At 39.6% G+C, this 23,478-nt stretch overlaps 1 protein-coding gene across 1 annotated transcript in view; it reads right to left on the reverse strand.

Annotated features, from left to right (window-relative positions):
* mtnr1aa (melatonin receptor 1A a) overlaps window positions 1-7,569 on the reverse strand; it is a 45,229-nt gene extending 37,660 nt beyond the window's left edge. The window contains exon 1 of the mRNA XM_084715047.1: window positions 7,069-7,569. Within this exon, the coding sequence (XP_084571173.1) occupies window positions 7,069-7,252 (184 nt within the window). The 5' untranslated portion in view covers window positions 7,253-7,569. The remainder of the gene's footprint in view (window positions 1-7,068) is intronic.
* Window positions 7,570-23,478: the final 15,909 nt, after the last annotated feature.

The following is a 23,478-nucleotide window of genomic DNA, read 5'->3' on the forward strand; positions in this document are numbered from 1 at the left end:
CAAAGGAGGAACTTCAAAGTTCCCCTCCACATGTGTTATATGACATATACAAATAGTCTGCTTTGAATCTGAATTTATGTCTGTTGTTTCCCCACAAAAAAAGGTCAATTACCTTTTTCAAAATTACATTTATTAAGTAGGATGTACATTTTGTACAGATGTGTCCTGCTTGATGGATTTTCATGGAATCAGACTTGAGTTTTTATGCTAATTATTGTTGACGTTTTTCTGTAATAGCCATTTAGTGTAATTGCACTCACTAATTACCACTTAATAGAGTAGATTTTAGGGCTGTCCACAACTAAAGATTTTCCTAGTTGACTAGAAGTCATTAGTTAAAGCCAAAACTTGACTAGTCATTCCACGTTCATGGTAGTAATTTCATTATTTAGATACATATTTTTGGGGCATGATGCACGCCACCTGTGAAATGCTAATGGCAAAAGCATGTAATGATTCTGAATGTATCTGAATAACCAGCTAGGAGACTGAACATTTTGTTAATTTATTTCAACGCAGTATAACCTTGCACAGGTCTCGTGGTTCAGAAAACGGGAATAGATAACTGAAATTTTCACAAAGAGAAATCCTTGCAAACTTATCAACACAATAAAAAAATATACACTTACAAATGAAATTGCTACAAACTCTCTCCTCCTGTACCACTGGACACCTCCTGTCCCTGCTTGAATGTAAATGTCTTCGTCGGCCCCAGAGTCCGAGTCCCTTATACTACCATGTAATGTTACTGTATTCCCAGGGATCAAACTGGTTTCCTCTTAACTGAGCTATCTAGCCAACCAGCTAATGACAGCTACAGCACAGTTAGCAGCATTGCACCGGTGACTACAGTGTTACAGGAGAAAAGTTCTGTGTAACAGTGTTTTTTTTGTATGACTGACAGATAGATGAACAACTAAGACTCTTCTCACAGACTACAGGTTTAGTTGACTATTACGGGCCAGACCCAATATCTTTAAGTGTTGGTGGCGGGGTCCGCCATCCCATACTGGATGATGGATTCACAGGAAATGATGCATGCAAATAATAGAGTGTTACTGTGTGTGATTTTGTTTCACTGAATATCAGCCTCCCTGCTTACTGTTTACTGCCTTTATACTGAATGAAAACATGACATCCCACTGCTGCTGCATTGTATTAAAAGCTTTCAACTGGCATAAAATCAACCAGGACTGAAATCTTAAGGATTACAACTTAAGCGCAGAGAAACATTCCCCCCCTCAGAGAGTCGTGGTAATACTTCTAGTATCAAAGTCTGCACATTTTTGCAAATAAAAACTGTGATATAAAGTGGAATTCACCATCCTTTGCTTGACACATTTGATGACTTAAAGCTACACTTTCAAACACAAAACTTTCACGATCCCGACGTGGCACCTAAACTGTAACAAAATGAATTCAGTTCTCATAAAGCAAGAACAGGTCAACATCCCAGACACGGTTGGTACGCACTCAGCACTCCTGTCCCTCAGTCGCTGTGGGTGAAACTGTAGCAGTGTGAGCCAAAGGGGGCACAGCAGGGTTCACAGAGGCACCCTTGTCAGTGGAGGTGGGAACACTTGATATAGCCACCTGATATTGATACTCCTGTCAGAGGATACATTATGCAGCGTATGGCTTAACAGTGCCTGCCACCTATTCAAAGACACGACATGTCCTCTCCATGTTAGTGAATTCATCCTCTAGTCCTACAATAAAAGTTTTCTGAACTGGTGTTTGTCCATACAGGGAGCACAGTTTCAGAGTACAAAAAGTAGTAAACAAAGCCATTCAAGCATGTGGTGGTGCAGATGGTTCCTGAGCACAGCATGAACTGAGAAATTAGATTATTTGAGAACTAAACTGAGGATGCTTTCAAGTTTAGAGAAGGGTCACATAGACACAACCAGATTTATCAGATGCAAGTGAATCATTATCAGCGAAGAGACCTTAAACTTTTTAAATGGCATGAATAGATTTGAATATTTTCTTTCGCTAAGCTCAAGTCATAACCGTTCTTTAACCCATGAAACTTCCCCAGTTTAATCACACTTGTGCAATCTCAGTACACGTACGTGCAGCCCTGAAAAAGCCAGATCTAAAGGATTACAGTTTCTCACAAAACAAGTCTTTCATGCCTTCCCTCATGATTAAAATAAAACAGGATGCTGCGAAATCAACATCTACTATACGGCATCTACAGAAGGGGATTTGTTTTCTTTTCACAGTCATCTCTTTATTAAGCTCCACAGTGCTGAGCCAATTTCCGTTTAGAACCTCCAAACAAAGCCAATGGATATTTAGGAACCTAAAATGTTCATTTTAATTGGAGACACATACAAATGCCACTTAATTCTAACCATTAATGCCTCAAAATATTCATTACACTGAGAGAAATAATACTCTTACAGATACTAGAGGTGTAATGAACGATCTGAAATAACATTCTGCCGGCACACAGCCAAGTCACACAATGCTGAAAAAGGATCAACTGTGTGTCACACTCAAAAGCAGACAGCAATGTGGCGCTCTTTGGTTTGTTTTGCAACAACAGTGCACCGAGGTATCAGTCTGTCACTTCAGACTGTGAATGGTACAGTAGGTAAGTCACTGTTTAAACCTCCCGTGTTGTTGAATCTGTCAAGTTTTCTACCTCGAAAAACAATCAGCATGAAGAAAAGACGGAGATGGCGTGACACAAATAAGACTTTTCTGATTTTCCAGAGACATCTTGCAAAAATGACACCTCTCTTCTGTCCTCATTCACTAACTCGAACTGACAACACATGAGTGGAGAAGAGCGTGATGCCATTGTTGCTGGCCATCAAGGACTGCTCAGATTTTCCATCTGCCACTGTGCTTAAAAATTCAAATGCTAACCCCCCCCCCTTTCTTTACAGCATGTCAAATCAGCATATTGTCTTCTTTGACATACAAGATATATATGGATCCGGTTAACACATAGCAGATAAGCTATGTGCCAAAAAGAAGGCTGAAAAAGCATTGTGGTTGCATTCACACAGTATTTTCTTCTGTCACATAAAAAAGTGAAAAAAAGAAATCATATCACATTATATTCGATGAGCTTATGTTCCACAGCTACAGCTAGCCAAAATGGTCAGTTGTGACCATTCCTTCTTAGCATCTTTTGTTTTTTTCAGCATGAAGTGAAAAATTCCTTTATCTGCAGCAGAACAGGTACATTTAAGATGATTTATTGGCACTGAGCTGAGCTCACAGCACTGATTCTGTTTCCAGCCATGCAGCTCAAACTGCTCACCATGTGTTGTTGGCTTCACGCTCACTCGCTCACTGGCCATTTCGTGCACTAACGGAGGGGTTTGGCCATGCAGAGACAGCAGTGCTGCTGCTGCTGCCTGCAATATGTGGCCACAGTGCCTGCCAGGTTCTCCACTGAGTATATTTCATTACTCATTATTTAATTTATCCCCTTGTTGTTGGACTGCTGCACAAGCTCTAACTGTGTTTACTTCATGCCAAGAAAATATATGCCCACTTGTTTTTTTTTCCATGGAGGAGGTTCGACCTATTCAATAACAGGAAATTGAATTCTTCAGGGATAGAAAATGTGGTTGTTAAAACCCACTCCTGAAAAAGTTTAGGCTGGTTCTCAGTCCGAGTCAGATTTGTGGCTGCGTTTCAAACAATCATCAGTGGCATCAAATTCCCACAGATAAGGGCCAGTTAAACAAACGGTCAGAGCCAACCCTTCATCAAAACATTCCAACACTGATGAAAGTATGAATGGAAAAGTTTTCACATCAATCAATATGTCTGCCCATTTGCCAACAGCTTTTTGAGAAGAAAATTGTAATAGCCTGAAGTTAGGCATGCACGTCTTGAATGGAAAGTAGCAAATACGCTTCAAAGCCATGAACTCGAGGAAGCACGTCATCGGTCTACGTAAGACTTGTTAGTATTCATGGACAGTTTTTACAAAACGCAATTAAGCCGAGGGTTTTTTCATCAGCTCCTTTTGATCCTTAAACGCTGGACTTTTCCTCAGGATGCTCAGATGGAATTCAGCGTAGCAAAAAAGAAAATTGAATTGCCCAATGATCTGAATAAATAAATGGTATCCCTAGCCTTTAATGCCCAACCATACGCAACATTTAAGTGTTGCATATGCAGATAATGTAAGTAAACTACATGCTTGATTGGATTTCTGCTGCTGCATTATGACCTTATCTGTGATTAAATATGCATTTCCCAAAATGTATCTCCTCTCCACAGTTTAACATGTGATAACATGACTCACAAAATCACAGATAAATTTTCAGTTTCAGAGTCAAATTCTATTTCAAGACAGTTTAGTTACGGCTGTGTTGGGAGCAGAGCTGCAACGATTAGTCAATTATTCGATTAGCTGTCAGCTTTAAAATCAATCACCAACTACTTTGATAATCGAATGATCGTTTTGAGTAATTTTTGAGAAGAAAATGTTAAAATTCTCTACTGTCAGCTTCTCAAATGTGAATATTTTCTGGTTTCTTTCATCCTCTATGACAGTAAACTGAATATTTTTAGGTTATGGACAAAATAAGACATTTGAGGACATCATTTAGGGCTTTAGGAAAAAGTGATCAACAATTAATAATTTTCACTCATTTTTGAAGAAAAAATCCAAAAAGTCCAAATTCTCTTCTCCTGCTTGACAGTAAACATAATTTCTTTGGGCTGTGGTAAAAACAAGAGATTTGAAGACGCTTTGGGAAACAGTGCTCAACATTATTCACCATTTTCTAACATTTTATAGATCAAAAAACAAATCAATTAATTGAGAAAATGATTGACAGATGAACCGATTATGTCATTAATTGTTAGTTGTAGCCCTAGTTGGGAGCAGCCAGCTCTATCAAAACATTCAAATCCAGGGATTGCAGAGTTGCATGTGTGTTTTATCAAATGCTGATTATCATAACGCAATGAGAGCTTACAGGAATCTCAGTAAGAGGCAATCATATCCTTACACAGGCTAGATAACGCTTAATATTCCTCACAGGGGCTCTCGGCTCGCTGTATCCACATGATGGAAATCTATTCTGACCCTAACATTTCTGCGGTGAGTGAAATGGTAATGTCAGGAGTGTATTTAGCAAATCACCCCACTACAGCCTCCAAATGATGACAGCCATGATATGCGTAGCTGCCAGTTACTGTGTGTATACCTCAGCACGACAGGAGCCTCTGAGGTTTTCTCAACGGCGCTCTGTCCTCTCTGACTATTAAATTATGAGCGTTTTACCACCTTCACTGAGCAAGACAAACACTGCTGTGTCAATGTTGTCCAAACACGGGGGCGCACAATTTAATCCACAGCCCATATCATAATTAAATTCATGCTGAAGTGGTGTGTATATTTAAACAAAACACACACATGGCACAAGTTTCATCATCGACCTAGTAATACATTAAAAATTCTGTTGTCATTATCATTATTAAATTAAATCTCCTGACTGGAGGAACACATCAATAGTGGCAAAGCCTGGGAAGCATTAGTCTAAGCAGTGGTGGGATGAGCGCCGGGCTTTCCCCGTGGCTTCAGACTGTGTCAATAATTGCTATAGTGTTTCTCTTCGCTTTGCTCCTCTCTGAGCCTGCTTAGCTGCCCCGCACTCGGTGTAGGTCAGTGAAATTATGTCTGCTTCAAAAGTGGGCTATAGCAAGTCGAGGTCGATGTGAACTGTCCATTACAGTCAGCCCCAGGAGTGAAAAACTGTACAGTAAGGGCTATGTGATACAGCATTTATAATATCATCAATATTTTTAGGGTATGCCACGATATACAATATTTATCACGATATACATATTTACCTTAAACTAACACACTGTAAATTCTTAAATAGTGCAAATATATGATTTGATTGAGTAAGACATAATGGTATAGATACAGGCTGGGTGATATGTAAAAAAAAAAGATTATAATATTTTTGACCAAATACCTCGCTATTGATATTGCGGCAATATTGCATACATATTGGTACTTTCACGAAACATTAACACAATGAGCTTTTCAATAACTAATCATCAGTAATGTGGAGATAATGACTGAGTGGTCAAGGGGAAATAATAGAACAGCTAGTACAGGCTGGTAAGTAGAGGAAAATAACATCACTTTACTGTAATGTAGGGTTGGGCGGTGGTATAGCCTAAAATTTATATCACGGTATAATTTGAAGCACGGACGATAACGGTATATATCATGGTATATTTATTTAGATGCTTCTGAAGAGGTAAAGCATTAGTACTGGAGAGCGATTACTGTGCACTTACTCCAAGGACATACTTCACACAGTACAGAGATATTTTGAGAACATTTAATATGCAAAACTGGAATAGTAAACAGAAAACCCTTCTCTCAGGTTAAGTACTACCAGCCCCCGTAACCACTGTCTGACATACTTTGCAGACTGTTTTCTGCTCCTTGGCTTGTTGACACTTTTTTTTTTGGTCAAGCAAAGTGAATGATTCTCTACTCAGCATGATACAGTCAAATTCATACTGGTGTACTGTGTGTATTCTGTTTATATCGTCCACCCCTGCTGTAACAGATAACACCAATGCCACATCGCGATATATTAATCTAGGATATCTAACAGCATATCACAATATCAATATAATATCGATATATTGCCCAGCCCTAACCACAGAATCAATTTCAGAGCAAAGGTGTGAGTATTCAGTGATACTAACGTGATAGAACAGGGGGAGTATTTAAAAAAAGGACATCAATTATGTCATGAATACGGATAGCGTGGCGGCTCGCGCACCAGATGGACAACCGTTACAAAAATTCAAAAATAAAACCATCACTCATAACAATACAGCGCCCGAACAACACAATACATATCACCCCGGAAACGCATTATTAATTCACAAAACTACACTTGTCTCGACCTAAAAGAGACCGTTGTCACTTTCAAAATTAATACAAGAGTTTTTTTTTTCCTTTTGTTTTGTTTTTAACGGTCGCCGCAGACTTTAATCACGTCGCCACGCACGCACGTACGCACGCACACGCTTTCTCCCTCCGACTTTTCGACTCACCTGCATTCCTGAGCTTCTTGTTCCGATACACGGAGAAGATGACCAAGAGGTTGCCCAGGATGTCAACGACGATAGTGAAGATGAGGAAGCACCCCAAAGTTGTGGTAACCCACGGCGGGCGGTTCAGGACGGTGTCACTGGCTTCTGGCGCGGAGCTGTTCAGGTGAGACCCATTTATAACCATTGTATACAGTCGCTGAACTTTCTCAACGGAGCCAAATTCAACGTCCCTTAACGATGCAGCCTGGGTTTCGGGTTAGACGCCGGTGGTGGGATACTACAGCCTCCCGCGGCTTTCATCCTCTTCATCCTCTCCACCCGCGCTTCTCCTTCTTCTTCTCCCTCTTCTTCTGGACTTTTACCCAACTGCCGTGGCTCAGCTCTGGTAGAAGTCTCCCTGCCCCTCTTCTTCTCCTCCTCTGGTCGCCTCGGTGTCACTTCTGCGCCCGTGTGCCATTCACTTTGTCGGTACGCATGTGTGACATGAAGCCGCAACTTCAAACCTTCCCAGCATGTGATCAAACAGTCCGGAGAGGAGCGGGTTTTTATTTCGAGGGAGAAACACTGTCGCTTGGCGGCCGAGAGGTGCAAAAGCAGCTCAGCGGCTCGGAAAGCGTCCTACTTCTTTTCATTTACCAGATGCGTGTTCATTCATGGCTTTGCGGTCGCTCGCTTTGCTTTATTTCAGCAGCCCATTCATTATTATTTTGAAGAATCATTCATGTTTTCTTGTATTCACGTTTCACGAAAAAGCTCACCTATCGGTACTTACAGGGGCTACAAGATAATAGGAAACGGTCTAATTTTAGCCTACATGAATGCTGCAACATGCCGGTGATTGAAGGTGATTCAGTGTTTTAATTATCCACATTTAAATTTCCTATTCACAGTTTGGTGTGGAGGTTTAAATTGAATCCACAACTTTTTTTTAATCAACTTTTACCCACACAGTTTCATTGGACATGCTTGTTAGGTATTATTCAACACAGATTTTATTATGTTATAATACATGATCTTTATAATTAACTGTCCGTGAGGCTATGACTAGATTTATAATTGCTGAAATACTCATAAACTCGTTTTGGTTGAGCATCCCTGAGAATGGGATGAGATATTTATACAATGAATGGCCATAACGCTATTGTTAGTTAATGATGTTCACAATAAATGGGTCACCCCCCCCCCCCCCCCCCCCCCCCCCCACACACACACACACACACAAACACACATGCACTCTCTTCTGCAGCCTATTGAGCTGTCTTGGAAAATGACAGGTTGTCATAATAAAAGGTGAGAACTGTCATCGAAGGGTTTATTTCAATCTGCAAATCTGAGCAAATTTGATACTGTAAAAATACATTTGAGAGAGACTATAGTTTAATCTGTCTGACTATCTATGCATGTCAATCTAGCCATTGTGACAGAACCGCAGCCCACTATCCCCATCATCAAGTCCAAATTAGTCCCCCTGTAATTACAGGATCGTGATACAGAAGCGGGACTCAACTTTTGTAGACTGTCACTGTGCAAAACATCATTATCAGTTGTAAAGTGCTATATGTATCCATAGTGTTAGAGTTACAAATCAGTCAAAAATTATTATTTAGGTCGTTTCTGTAGGTCTAAAAAGGAAGTATTATGGGAATGTTCACAAGAAAAAAAAATAAACAAAGAATAGAGAAATGGCTATCAGCATTTGTATTGTAACCCCTTAGATTCATCATGTAATCCTTTGGGGTTGATTTTCTATTGCCTTTTCACTCATTCCTGGTAGATTTTTGCTAGAGCCCAACCAATATTGTACTTTTTTTCAACTGATGCTGACACAGATATTGGAGCAGGGTCGGTCAATGTCTGCCAACTTGGCTCATGACTTCTCCACAGTGAAACATCACGATGGACGATGACATTGTTGCTGGGTCTAAAAGGGTCTTTGTTGCAGCACCACATGTCCATAAGTTAGTTGTGTTTAACAAGAAAATAATAAAACATGACATGGAGACATTGAGTGCAATGAACAGCAGCAACAGCTTCTATTTATTTTCTGTCCCACATGTCAAAAAGAGAACTTAGAATCAGTGGTCAATAACTGTTGGCCATTGCAATGGATGCACTGTCCATCAGCCCAACCCTACATTGGGGAGGAAAAAAAATTAACAACTTATTGGCCGATATTCTTTACAGAGTATAATATACAGAATATAGAATATATACAAAAAGACAATTTTTTTGTAATGATGCCCCAAATAAGGTTGTCAAACACTTCTGCCAAAGATATGTAAGATATTCAATGGAGGTAGGACATTTTAGCATTTAACATAAACGTAATTGTCTAAAATGACATCAAAGTACTGAAGCAGTAAACTTTCACTGGTATATTTAATTATAAATAACTATAAATTAAAAAAGACAAAAACAGGATCACACATACATAAACAATCTTGAAACCTTCAAACCTTGTTCCAGTTTGTCTCTGGCAGTGACTTCTTGATAGATCTACAATTCACTGACAGACATAAGTTATTGATTACTCCATACTTTAAGCCAATTTACAATAATCATTATTGTTCACCAGCACTATAACAAATAAAACTGTCAATATGTTTTGCTTTTGTTAATGCCAAGTCAATTAATCACTGTGATCATGACAAGAAAGTAAAAAGTTATTATTATTATTATTATTGTTAGTAGTAGTAGTAGTAGTAGTAGTAGTAGTATTCACTCATTTATTGTAATATGTGTTGTCTTTGTCCTTGTCTGTCACTGAAAAAGAAAAACATTTGGTTTCGTTACATTATTCATCAAGACGCCTACAGCTGGAAATGCTAAGCTGGAGTTGTTGAGAGCTAAACACCTAAAAGCTTTGAACTATTTGGGTTTACAGCACAAGATCTATAAAGAGATAACTAAATACATGGACTGTTTGAATATTAGGCCACGAATTCATTGCTGCCAAACAAATCACAAATTTGTCACTTATAGTCGTCTGTAGTGCAACTTTGGAATTAAAAAAATGTTCAAACTTTCTGCTGAAGTCCCCTTTCAAGTCATTCAGTTCTCTCTTTTTAGTGTTTAGTGTTTGTGCATGTTGCAGTGATTTGTAAATGCAGTGTAACACAATGATCAAGCTCTGACTTTTCTTTTACTCCGAGGACACTCTCATTCCTGTCTGCCCCTTATTATGTCAACAACAATAAATAGTAGCCATAATAATCCTGATCCGCCTTTTGAACTCTTCCTTTGTTGTCCCTCTCGTCTCTTTTTGGTCATATAATTTTAAGACACAAACAGCTCGTTAATATCAATAATTTGTGAATTGAATTCATGAAAAATATGATGATCATCTCTCTCTGTGCGTCTCTCTGTGTTTCATTTTAGGTCAGCCTGTTTTTATCACTGGACTGCTCTGCTAGCAGACATTGATCAGCATACTCTGTCATCTTTGGTGCATTTAAAACATCACAGAGCTCTGCCGTATATTAAAATAAAGTGTAAGGAGGAAAAAGGACAGATTTTGAATAATTATAGTAGTTACTGGGACAGTATGGCAATCATATTAAACACTAAATGAGGAATGAGAGAAGGCAGGATGAAAGGAAAGACTGGATTTTTGTCATTCGTTGCTTTTCAGTAATTTCTGTTTTGTTTCATGATAAAAGAAGCTTTAGAGCTACTTAATTAGAACTGCGTGAACTTGAACATGATTCAACATCAACAGGGAAGTATTACTCTTTATCTTACTGGAAATGACTCTGACTATTTTACGGTTTACAGTTGAATGTTAATTGTTTAAATTAAACCCTGCTTCACCCATTAGGGAGTCAGGGTGTGTAAAGAATTGTGTGAGTCTTTACACATGCTTGAGTCATGAATACTGTGGAGAGATGCTCCTGTTATTTCAAATTAATATGTTGCAAACAGTATTAAATAAACAATTTCAATTTAAACTATTTAAACTCTACCCAGTTTTTTTTTTACCTTCTCCCTTTTTGTGTAAATGAACTGTAATGAGACTGCAGTTGTTGTTTTTTTAATTTTTCAAAAGACAAAACCTTTTTTGGACATATTTATGGAAATGACATCTAAGCTTCAGGCCTCTGGGTGGGCGGTTCTCATGGCAGCCATTGAAAGAGTATTAGGGTCTGTAGGCTTCGCATTAATTCTCATTTGGCATCACTTTTCATTCACGTTATTTCAACATCTGCTGAGTCATCGACAGCTCACTTCCTACCGAGGGGAGCACGTCATAGCCCCGTAAGCTACGAACTTTAATACAACACGTGTGTTTTCTCACAAGCCCCCATGGCGTTCATCACGTACTGTTTGTGACTTAAAGCATCTGCTGCTCTACAACATTTAGGAGGACCAATCATGCTGTCAGGCTCGTGTTCCACTCAGAAAGTGCTAGTTAAGCCAGCTTGCTAATGCTATCACTGATTCTCGCCAGAGGTTTCCTTCTATTAGTGTCTGTCTATACTGAGCCATTGATAGCTCCTGCTCACCCAGGGCCACATTCACTTTTTACGCCTGTTTTTCAGGCACAGCTGTGACACATTCTGCCCCAAACACATGGGCTGTATTCATCAAGCAGACGCACCAGGTTGGAGTCGCATTTTGCATGTCATTGTACATGTATTTAAGTGAAGATCATGCAAATAATAGTGGAGACACGTTAACAGACGTTGATTATGTCTTACGTTTGATTTACTGAGGTCACTCTATTTGCAACTGTCAGTTTTGTAGTACAAATGCTTTACAGGTGTAATCACAGCACATATGGGATTTATAAGACCCGCAAATAAGGTTGTCATGGGAAAAGAAATGTGCATTAAATATAGGCTTTTATGCAATTAAAAGCTAATTGTTGGAGAAAAATAGGCTTTTATGAACATAACATATCAACTTTAACTTGGAATCATTGCAGGCTGCAACAAAACTTTTCTTTGTTTTGTTTTGTCACATGCACAACGTGTAAGTTTTGCCACTAAGGGTCTCTCTCACATCAAAACAATACCAAAAGACATAATGTGATGACACTGAGAAGTAGCGTTGGATCATGGGAGTTGTTGTCAACCACTACAGATAAGGTAACATATTAAAGCTTTATTCATGTTACATTTAATCACATGATTTCCTTCCCCTCTCTGTGATTTATCCGATATATCACGTGATTTTATGGAGGTTATTGCAGCTAGTTGCTTTTTATTCATTACATGTATACATGCAGAAATGTTACATATAGTTTTAAGACATTTAAGTGTGAGTTTGGCAGTATTTGCCTCAGCATTAACATCCAAATCAACACCATCTCCAACTGCTCCCTCTCTCTCTCTCTCTCTCTCTCTCTCTCTCTCTCTCTCTCTCTCTCTCTCTCTCTCTCTCTCTCTTTGAGTGCTTAGTGGAGGACATGTTTATTGCCTCCTAATATATTAATAATTAGATACATGCTGAAGATATCCATTCCATTAGCTAGTTGGAGCCAATCCCAGCTGACACTGGGCAAGAGGCGTGGTACAGCCTGGACAGGTCGCCAGTCAATCACAGAGCTGACACATAGAGGCAGACAGCCATTCACACTCACATGCACACCTACAGGCTATTTTAGAGTTGCCAGATAACCTAACCTGCATGTCTTTGGACTGTGGGAGGAAGCCGGAGCATCTGGAGGAAACCAGTGCAGGCACAGGCAGAACACGCAAACTCCATGTAGAAAGGCCCGAGCCAGCCAGTTAGGGCTGTGACGATAACTATCGCATTGCTGCAGTCCTGAGGTTGCAGGGTTGAGCTCATTGCCCCACAAATTTTACTTTGAAGGGTCAATCTCACAATGCATTTGACATCGGCACAATGATCTATTAATACATCTGTGTATTACTGCTGTCATACACAAGTCATGAACACCTCTGGAATAATGGATGGAGCATGAAAATGAAGACATTCAATGTTGTATTCATCATTACAGATTTATTTCACTCCAAAACAGATGCTGTATTGCAAATTGCTGGATTACAAAACTTCTGAAAGGGAAACGATTATACTGGAGCTGATGTTGTAGAGATACAATGCTAGATTTGGAGTTAGCATAATGTTAGCCTTATCCTGCTCAGCTTACTTCAGGGCTAACCCCGTCCCTTTTCCAGCAGTTGGGAAACAAGTTAAGTTTCTGCTCCGCTATGAGCAACACTGTAAGTCTGCTGCTCGCTCTCTGTGCTCCGCTCACACTGCCCTATTACTTAAAGGAGCTACGTCATGCATATGACACTATACGTCAATAAATGTGTAATTTTTTAGGCAGTCACAGTAAACTGCCATCCTGTGGGAATATGTTGCTTTGTCACCACAGTAAGAAAAAATCCACACAGTCACTGACCAGCAGCAAGCAGGCTCTAACCATCTTGCTGTTGGGCAACAATGCTAACCACGACACCACCGCGCCACTCCATGAAGAGTTACACATCAGACACGGCACAAACGGCTATGCCATAAGGTCAGGCTGCGCCCCCTTTTGGGGGATAGAAAAACATTCCCACATTTAACAATGCAATTTGACGAATTTTTAATTACAATTTTGGCAAATTTGTATGAATTCATGTCAAGTTAAACAAACCTTTGTTTTAAACAGCTGTCTAATAACTGTTCTGTGACCTGAACCGGAGCATTTGTGACCTCTTCATAAATTAAGGTGAATCAGTCAGCCGTCATGTCCCATCAGTCTTTCACCTTTCAAGTGGATCACAGTGGCCAGACACTAATAATACTGAATTGCCAAGTATTGTTTGGCTTAACGTTGTCTGTAAATAACAAAGCCTGTCAGTAGACAACTGTTGATCTAAGCTAGGCTGAGATTTATGACAGTCTAACACTGCTGTACTGTAATATTATGACTGAACTCCAGCAGCTTCACACACAAGCTAACGTTAGCTCTCCATCAGTATTAACAATTATTGTTCTCTGGAGGCTCATAAATTCTTACTTTTCTCCTTTTGGGATCCTTTCCTTTCCAGGAAGATTGTAGAGCCAGAGATCATGATGGATCTGTGTGTGTATTTGTTTCACAGCCTGCTGCACAGCAGCTTTTCTGCATTTTCCTGTTTCTCCTGTTTTATGAAAGTGAGCTTTCCACACAAGGGGGTGTGGCCAGGTTGCCACAGCAGGAACTTTCCCCAGGGACTAGGACCTTTGAAGGAAATGCATTTCCACTTCAAAATTAAGTACTGGGGGAATTATTTTGCACCCCCAATAAAAGTCCCTGCTTGGGGGGTAGTACTTTCCAAAAGCATAGGAGCTTTTGGGGTGGGGCCTGCAGCCGTGAAGATTTCTGATCTTTGACTGATTACTATTTCGGCCACCATTTTTAAAAATCTCCAGATACAAACCAGTTTGTTTTTGTTCATTGAGTTTCGACACACCAACAACAGACGGCCTGGCGAGAGTCAAGAACAGCCATCATTAATCTTTGCAGGTCTTTACACTGTACTTTGGGTGTAAACTAGGGGTGCAAGAAAATATCAGTAATTGAATCTTGTGATATTATGTTTTGTGATACAGCATTGATTCTCAAAAACATATGATATTGTGATACTATGCAAAGATTCATGGCAGTGATCCATTTCATGTTGTTTAAACAGCTGACTGCTGGATGGCCATGTTGTTATCTATCTTTGCCATTCTGACTGCAAAAAAGTTAAATTTCTGTAACTTTTTGTAATGTAATGCATATGGTGGTGTGTTCTCTATACTCTGACAAATGTTTAAAAAGATGGCAATATATCAGCTGGTAGACCAAAAAAAGTTTTCTAATGAAGATCACATAACATCTTCTGGGGAACAAAGCTTAAATAAAGCTTAGATTTCTTCCTTTTGGTAATTACAGTTTTGCCCATATAAATGCACATACTGATTTCTTAACAAAAGTGATTTGAGTGCAATCACGCACACCAAAGTCCTTCTTCCTGAAAATCAGTTGCTGAGTTTCTATCCCTTGTTGGAGCCCCAGATTCACTGTTTTCCCTGCTGTGCTTTTATAAGCATCCAGAGCAATGAGACTTTTATCTAATGGATAATTGAAGCCTGTTTATAAATCAGTAATTTCAGCGGCAGTGGAGCAAGCATAGAACATGTAACTCACTCCAAGACAAGTAATGAACAGGCATCTGAGAGGCAGAAAGACATATCTGCAGGGGATACTGTGTTTTGTTTTGACTCTCATGCTTTTAGGAAAGCATACCACTGCTACAAGGGTTTACTTTTACTAAAATGGTCCTAAAGAACGCCTGCTTTATGCCATATTGCCATTTTCTTCTTTAGTCTTCAGAAGAACGTCAGAGGTAAGAGTTGAGACAGAAGTACTTTTTTTTTTTTTTTTTGCATTTTATGCCAATTAGGCATCTTTTGAATTTAAAGTGAATCGAACTGACAGAGAGCAGAATGAAGACAAATGAAGGTGCTGTCTTCCTAAAAATACCTCCAAAGAAGGTTCTGCACTTCGTTGGTTTAATAAAAGGTAGAAAATTGCAAAGACAGAGAGAGATGGAGGCGAGACGCACGGCGTTCTGTATGGTTCCATCACGGCAATCAGAGAAACAGGTTGGAGAGAGTCCGTTATGAGTTTTGTGGGGGAAGGAGGGGATGAAAAGGGGAAGGGTGAAAGACGAAAGAGGAGAGTGGGAGAGAAGTGCTGTGCGTGGGGGAGGGAAAAGGGCAGATTCACCCGTGATGAGGACAGGAGGGTGCCGAGAGGACCCCCCCACCCCAGCGCGCGCACACACACACACACATATGCACACACACTCCTGCTCGTGTCTCTCATTTGAGAGAGCTGTCAGCAAAATGAAGGAGAGGAGACAGAAGTAATGTAATGAGTGCGTTCTCGACACAGCCCCGGCATGTCTCTGCTGCTTCACTGGTCATCACTACATCCCACAGAGAAACAAGAGTGTTTGCTTTTATCTGCTGTTGCTCTTCCCCCCACCATCCCCGTCCTCCCATCCTCCTCCTCCTCCTCCTCCTCCTCCACCACCACTTGGCCCGTTGCCATGACAACAGCGGAGCTCCACCCAGGAAAGAGATGTGTATGCCGGTAGAAAGAGGATTATTGGGGTCAGTGGTCTCTGCGTGTGTGTGTCTCGCTCTCTCACGCACATACACGTGTTTTCTCACAGCACATGATTATGCACAAACACAATAACAATACAGTAGCTGATTCAACATGAATGGAGCCAGACAATAAGTTCTGTTTTTGTTTTTCTTTGTTTAATTTGCGGATTCTCAACCCCTGGAGAGTTGAACTGAAGAGCTTATTTTCCCCAGACTGAAGGTACATTTCATCTTTTATGGGTTCGTATTTATGTCGTGTTTGAGATTGTTATTAGTAATGTTTGGGTTGTTTTTTTTTTTATGTTTTTACACTGTTTTTTATGTGTTTAAACAGAATTTTAGAATGCAAGCACAGTTCACTGATAATCCTCACTTACATGAGAATTTTCCTACTCAACCCAAACAATCAGCTCTATCTCAAAAACAGAAAGAAACTGACAAGTACATGTGGTTTTCTTTGGGGAAAAAACACAATTTCGCCTTTAATTTGATACCAAATATGTGGAATTTGTAGCTTTTTAGACCAAGTTTGATTCAACACTGGACAAAACAACAAGTAGCACTAAACACTAAGTACTAAACCCCACACAATAGTGTTATAAGAACAAATAAACTTATGAGAGAGAAATCGCTGAATTTATATGTTGAAAAGTTGAGACCTGGTCAGTCGTCCATGCCAACTCTTAGTTGCACTTCACCCTAGAAAAAAGCTTCCATCTCAGGCAGCTAGAGCCAAGTACATCCTGCTGTTTACTGATGCTGATTATTTGATGTGATTTTGAACAAAAAAAAAACCTCACAATGTCTCGACTCATCAAATTAAAGTATCTACAACACAAAGCTCTGGACTTTTTTCTGTTTTAATACACCGGAGATGATCCTAAACTAACGGGCGTTCCTGGGCGCTATAGTGAAATATAAAATGGGTCCTCTGGGGCTCTCTGGGGTCTAGTGGGGTAAATAATCAACAGCAGCAAAGGATGAGATATCCTGACCTTAAAGTGGAAACAGACAAGTCTTCAGCCCCCTAGTGTTTCCAAGTGGTATTACTGTTGTCCTGCTGACAGCAGGTGTTGTGTTGAAATCTGTTTCCCCACCAGTATGTGTTCCCCCATAACATACACTTTTATGTCTTATAACCTTAACCTATACACTTCAACTGCAGAGGGCACCACTATAAGAAACACAATCTGACAGATGGACACTCTGACACGTTACCGACCAACACCATTTAAGAGATTAGAGGGAAGAAAGAAGCCTGAAGAGGTTCGTTGAAATTGTCCCGATTTTATACTGAATTTGGAAACAGGCATAAGCTATTATGATGGTGGGCATACATAGTTTAAAGTTATAAACTGCAACATTTTCCAAAACAACAAAAATAAAAACACGTATAGACTCGTTGTTGGCTGTATCTGCAGAGACCCTGCTCTCTGCCTGTATTTCCTTATTTTTTTCTTATGGTTTTCCGGACATTCCACCAACCCAAACTGTTAGCGTTTGATGTCCTGATGCATTTAGAAACAGTCCACACAAATTCTTCTGACTCTACCTCATATTATTACTCAAACCAACAGGGGTGTCAGGGTGGAAGAGGACTAAAGTTAGACGATAACATTAAGAGAGAAGCATGAATCTGTTCATTAATTTAGTCTATAATGGAAATTTTCCTGGGAAAAAAAAATCCTACCCTGTGGCAGACAGATGAAAGCAAAGCTTATAGGGAACCAGTCTAAATGTGGATGGTGTCATTATTCTACAGCCAGTACACCGTACTGTACAGTCACTTCATAATGACAAATCAAAGCAGAAAAGTTAGCTATTTCCACTTTAAGCGTAAAACTCCCAAAATACTGAATCCTACATCTCCCAGTAATATATTATTAGCCTCTCCCTGTCCAGTAAATGCACACTTTTTTAAAACTTAACACCTCCAGTTTGTGACACAGGCTTTCTATAAAAAAATGTGTTGCTCACAATGTTTCTAACTATTTTTATTGTAAAGTGAGTCATTTTCATGTGCCGACTGAGCCTGCAGATCAAAGTGAATCACAAAATAGTCTTAGTGACGTTGTAACTAAACTTTTTACTGTGAAAAAATATGATGGTCATCTACCTTTTAATGATGACCCTTGTAAAAAGCTGTTTTTAAATTCTCTCGGCTTGTCGTGAAAGAAGCACGAACAGCTATCACAGTGATTTCGCCACAGTGATACAGTTTACAATAACATCACGTTGCACAGACAACCAGAACAGAAAAATAAAGTGTCTTACTGACAGAAAAAGTGATGTCAGAATTACGTTACCTGGAGATTCAATAGTTGTATGTCAGGTTTGTCCACTTTGATTGAGACAGACTAACATCAACACCTATTTCTTTTTTTTTTTTTTTTCCTGTATAACGACAGATTTTTTATTTTGTCTGACTGGCTCCTAATATATAAAAAGCAAAACAGGGTTATTTTTTAATGATATTAAATTGGCATCAGACATCAGAATATGCATAGCACAAGGGCAAAGTGCTCTTATAGAAAGAATATTTCCCATAGAAATTCATCATCAAATGGTTTTGATTGTTCTGCAACTGCATGACATCATCACCCAGATATCTGCACATCAATCTAATATTATAAGATTAAAAGACTGAACAGATTTACTCAAAATCTAATGCAACTGAATTTCTCATTAGCTGCAGTTACTATGATTATTACTTTTATGGTGTTTAGATTTCAGAGCACTAAATAAAGTGTAAATAAGAGTATTTTATTTTTTCTAACCTTTATTTAAGCGGGAAGTCTCTCGAGATTAGAATCTGGCCTGGCGAAGACAGGACATCTTTACAAAGATAGCAAACTATTACAGGTAAATCAAGTGACAGATAAAATCCAGGTGAAGTAAATGGTAAAGTTATTTCACTGAGAGCAAAAATGAAGGAGTCCCTCAAGCTCACGATGAGGATTAGTGTTTGGTCATTAGGAGCTCTGGTCGACACATTAGCAGCTCATTCTTTGCTGACGATCGCTGATCGCTGATGGCATCAACAATGTTAATTAATGTGCTGCTGCTCTTTCCAACTCACTGACCGCAGTCAGTTCACTAAGAAAGATTAGCAACTAGAACTCAAAACTAGAAACTGTGCTAAAGGGGTGTGAAGAGTCGCCTCATCTGAAATGGCTAAACTGATAACGCTGTTCTCCAAGCTGACGGCCTCTCATGATATCACCGTGGCATCGTGTTTGTTATTTTCTCAGATTTGACAAAACTCACACAGAGGACAACTGTTCTCACAGTCAGAGGAGTACTTCACACTCACAGTGATCTGGTCATTGTGTGAGAAACTGCTGAATAAATTTCACTCTTCTTCTTTTTGCACCACATTCCTCCTATTTCTGTGTGCGAGTGCAGCTGTGAACATATTCCTCATGAATGACTGGGCAGACATTCACGACCGCGTTTGAACAACACGATCGACTCTTGTTAATCGTCTTCCTCCACCCTCAGACGCCTCTGTTTCTCTCAGACACTTCTGCTTGATCCAACTTGATATTTGATGTATTATATATTTGCATATTGTACGAGGAACCCCAACTTGCATTTATTAACAGTCTTGTGCACACAGTCTGTGCAAACAGCACATCATCGCCTGAGGTGTGATTGATGGAAAACTAATCTTGTTGTCAAAAACTCTGGATTAAACTGACTGTTTCAGTTTCTGTGAGGACATTTTCTTTTTACAAAGTATGTGAATGACAGACACTGTAAAAAACTTCCTCAATTTAAAATCAGTGTCTCTGTACGACCTACATGAGCAAACAAGAGCATCAGTGAGAAAACTGTCTATTACTATATAGTTATTCTTAATGCCTGCTGACGGGTCAGACTCTCATTGAGCTTGTCTTTACATTTTCCCAGGCTAAAGTTACAGTGAGTTGTGCACATTTGAATTATAATAAATATAATAAATGTATGTTAAATAATTAATACACCTTTGACATAATATTTTGTGTTTATGGCGGTGGAAATACAGCACATTTTGTCCACAGAGGCTTCCAAACTCAACAAAAAAAGTTTAATGTCCAGACTGCCTTAAACTTTTAAAATACCAGAATTTGAAAAGACAAGTTGGGAGTGAATTTTGTTATGATCCACAACAATAAATGATATTACTTAAGTTGTACTTGAGACAACATGTTCAATAAACTCAAGATGTTAAGTTGAACCAACAACTGTTCAGTCACACTGACAAACATTACAAAGAAATTTGATTTCCTGTTACATTTTCTCATTGAAAAGTTAATCATCCTGTAAGAAACTGAGTTTTCTTCAAACTATAAAAGAGAAAATCTACAGCAATTAATGCTGGGAAGTCTGCTAATATGCTGATCTTGTTTCTTTAGGCACTTAATTTAAGTGACTTCAAGTTAGAAGAAGTCATGCTTTTAAGTTCTGAAGTGCTCTGAAAATAAATTTTAAGTTGAATTAATTTGAATGAATAAAACTTTTACTTTAAGTTTAGTCGTTAACACAGAATTCCTGTGTAACGTATAGGGACCTGTTTTTTTATTTTACAAATGCAGCTTTGGCTGAAAGGGGCAGAGGAGGGTGTTATCAGGGGTAGACGGAGCAGTTTGGGCGAAAAAATGCAGGGTTTACATCACATAATCAGTCACTGCAGGTTTTCATACCAACTGATCCATGAATCGGTTGTTTCGGCTGATTTGTGTTCCTTCATTCAGCCAGAAGGATCCTCCGAGTGAAAGAATTTGATGAGACTGAACCCGTCTCTCGCTGGGTTGTTCTGGACGTCCTGTCCTCCTTCAGCTTCTGAGAGCAGTCATATGCAGCCATCTTGTGGCCGTCGTGCGGCGTTACAGACTCACAGAATCCCGGGTGCGCGCGTTATAATAACCCCAACCCCTGAAGCAGAACACCTCCTTTCCCACAGAGCTGCATTCATGATTCCATAATATGAATAATGCATTATTAGGTACAAAAATCTTAATTTATGTAATGGAAAAACACCTGGTGCCATTTCCAGAGTTAATTGGATCCACCAAGCATGAGATTAAGCAGCACATGAGTGGCTGCAAAGTGGTTCGATTACCAACCGCTTCTAGAGTTTGGAATATACGTTTCTCCCCATTATACCCCACAGACTGTGGAGCTGTTTCACTCCACATGAGGAACCTGAGCGTTGTTCCTGTTTCTGTTTTTTTAATTTGTTTTTAATTCTGCAACACAACTGGGAAATAATTGTCCACTAATCAGTGTCAGCAACAGCCTCCTTTTAGGGTGGAAAATGCAGAGAAGTCGAGGGGAAATGCACAGATAGAGCTAATAGTTTTTAAACGGAGGAGCGTCGTCCGCGCTCTGATGCTCAGAGGAGCAGCGCAGCGTGATGACACGACTTCTGTGAAAGCACTTCAAGAATTGCTGAACACATTTTCTTTTCTCGTCAGACTTAACTGATGTGACTTTTATTGTCAATGAGACTTAAATAATGGGTGCCTTTTTGTGCAGCCGTGATGTGTTAACATGTGCTTCCAAACGTGGGAGGAAAAACAAAAGTGTTCTGATTTTAAAATTTAACAAAAAAGAAACAATTTTTTTCTTGAACATTGAATATCCAAAGGTAAAAAGGTAGAACACATGCAGATCCTCAGGACAAAGCTGAAAAATGAAGGCTGCTGGGCTAAAATGTTACCATGTTTGGTGACAAGGCCAGAATAAATTGGTGAATTTATGATCAGTCTCTGTCCTGAAGATCTGTGTGTCCTTCCTTTTTATCTTTGGGTATTCAGCATCAGAAACACATGACTTTGGTTTCAGCTCCACAGACAAAATACAGGGGAGGCTTTTCAGTTCACAGATCTAAATACTTGTTTTGTGGTTTGGTCAAAATTACCACGTGATTTCATCTACAGCATGACCCTCCAACTCAGTACCACTTTCTTAAGATGTATGGATTTATGTAGCTTTTGTTTTTGGTAAATGTTTCGTGTTGTTACACACCTCTTGTGATGTGTTTCTTTGTCTCGTCCTCTCTGCCTGCCTCGTTTGCAGCAGCTGGGATCAATGAACACTCAGGCAGCGGACACACACACCTGGACGGGTTGTGAGGAGTTTCTTTCTTCCTCTTTCCTCAGCACGTTTTAAATTGTTGGGTTTTGTTATTTTGGTTTGGGCTGCAGACCACTGGCAGTCCAGTTATCGCTTTTTGTTTGATGTAGGTCAGATTTCTTTTTTTCTGAGGCGGAGTATGGAGGAGATGCTGAGTGCAGCGTTGGCTCTACGACGGCCTAATTTCTGTTCTTTTTGTGGTGGGTCCTTTCTCTTTATGTTCTGTTGCATTTTCATTATACTTAATATGTTCATAATCATATCAGCATATTTCCAAAAATGTTTAACTATGTAAGCCTTTAAATTTATTAATACAGTCTCGGCAGATTATTAGAAATTAATTCATGACTTTAAAGTAACTAAGCAAATTACATCTTGTAAAAGTAAAAGTACAGATTTGAAAATCTACTCACAAAAGTGCACGTACCCCAAAAAACTACTTAACTGGAGTAATTTGAGTATTTGTAATTCGTTACTTCAAACCCTGGTTACAGATACAAACAGTAATCCCTCAGGTTTACAGTTTGTCTTTCAGTATTTGAAGCTCTGCACTATAAAATGCTGTTGTGTCATCACAAAAAAACAGAACAGCAGATCAGCTTTTTAGTTTGTTGTTGGAGTAAAATCACATAAAAGTTCTTCTTAGTTCCTTTGAGAGATCTTCCTGATTTAAAGAAGTTATGTTGGACAACGAAATGTCTAAATACATGTCACAACTCAAAAATTGTTCTAGTTGTAACCAGTCATTTCAGCATTAATAAATAACCTTTATAAAATGCCAGGAGTTATTTAGAAAGCCTTTGTCTAGTATGTGTCATAATAAAGTGGTACTGATGTTTTATTCAGTGTGCACCCAGCGCTGACAGACTCCGCGTCCCTCTGTGGGACAGAAGGCATCACTATCCTGCAGACAGTCGGACATGTTGGTGACACGATATGATTCATTAGAGAGACTGAGGAGGGACATGTCCTGACAGCAGCCGGCCTGTAACAGCAGATGTGGAGTGACTCCGCTGTCCCGACTGAAAGGTCAGAAGGTCACCGTCACACCAGCGCCGGGCCCGGGAGGAGGAACAGTCGGTCCTGTGTGGAGCCGTGACCAGGTCAGCGCAGAGCGCGGAGCCAAAACACACAGAGCTCACAGCGACTGCGGCGGCGGGCCGGGCCTCGAGGTATCGGGGTCATGTTAGTTTA

Source organism: Lutjanus erythropterus, chromosome 3, assembly GCF_056507025.1.
Source record: "Lutjanus erythropterus isolate fLutEry1 chromosome 3, fLutEry1.hap2, whole genome shotgun sequence".
Taxonomy (NCBI): domain Eukaryota; kingdom Metazoa; phylum Chordata; class Actinopteri; order Lutjaniformes; family Lutjanidae; genus Lutjanus; species Lutjanus erythropterus.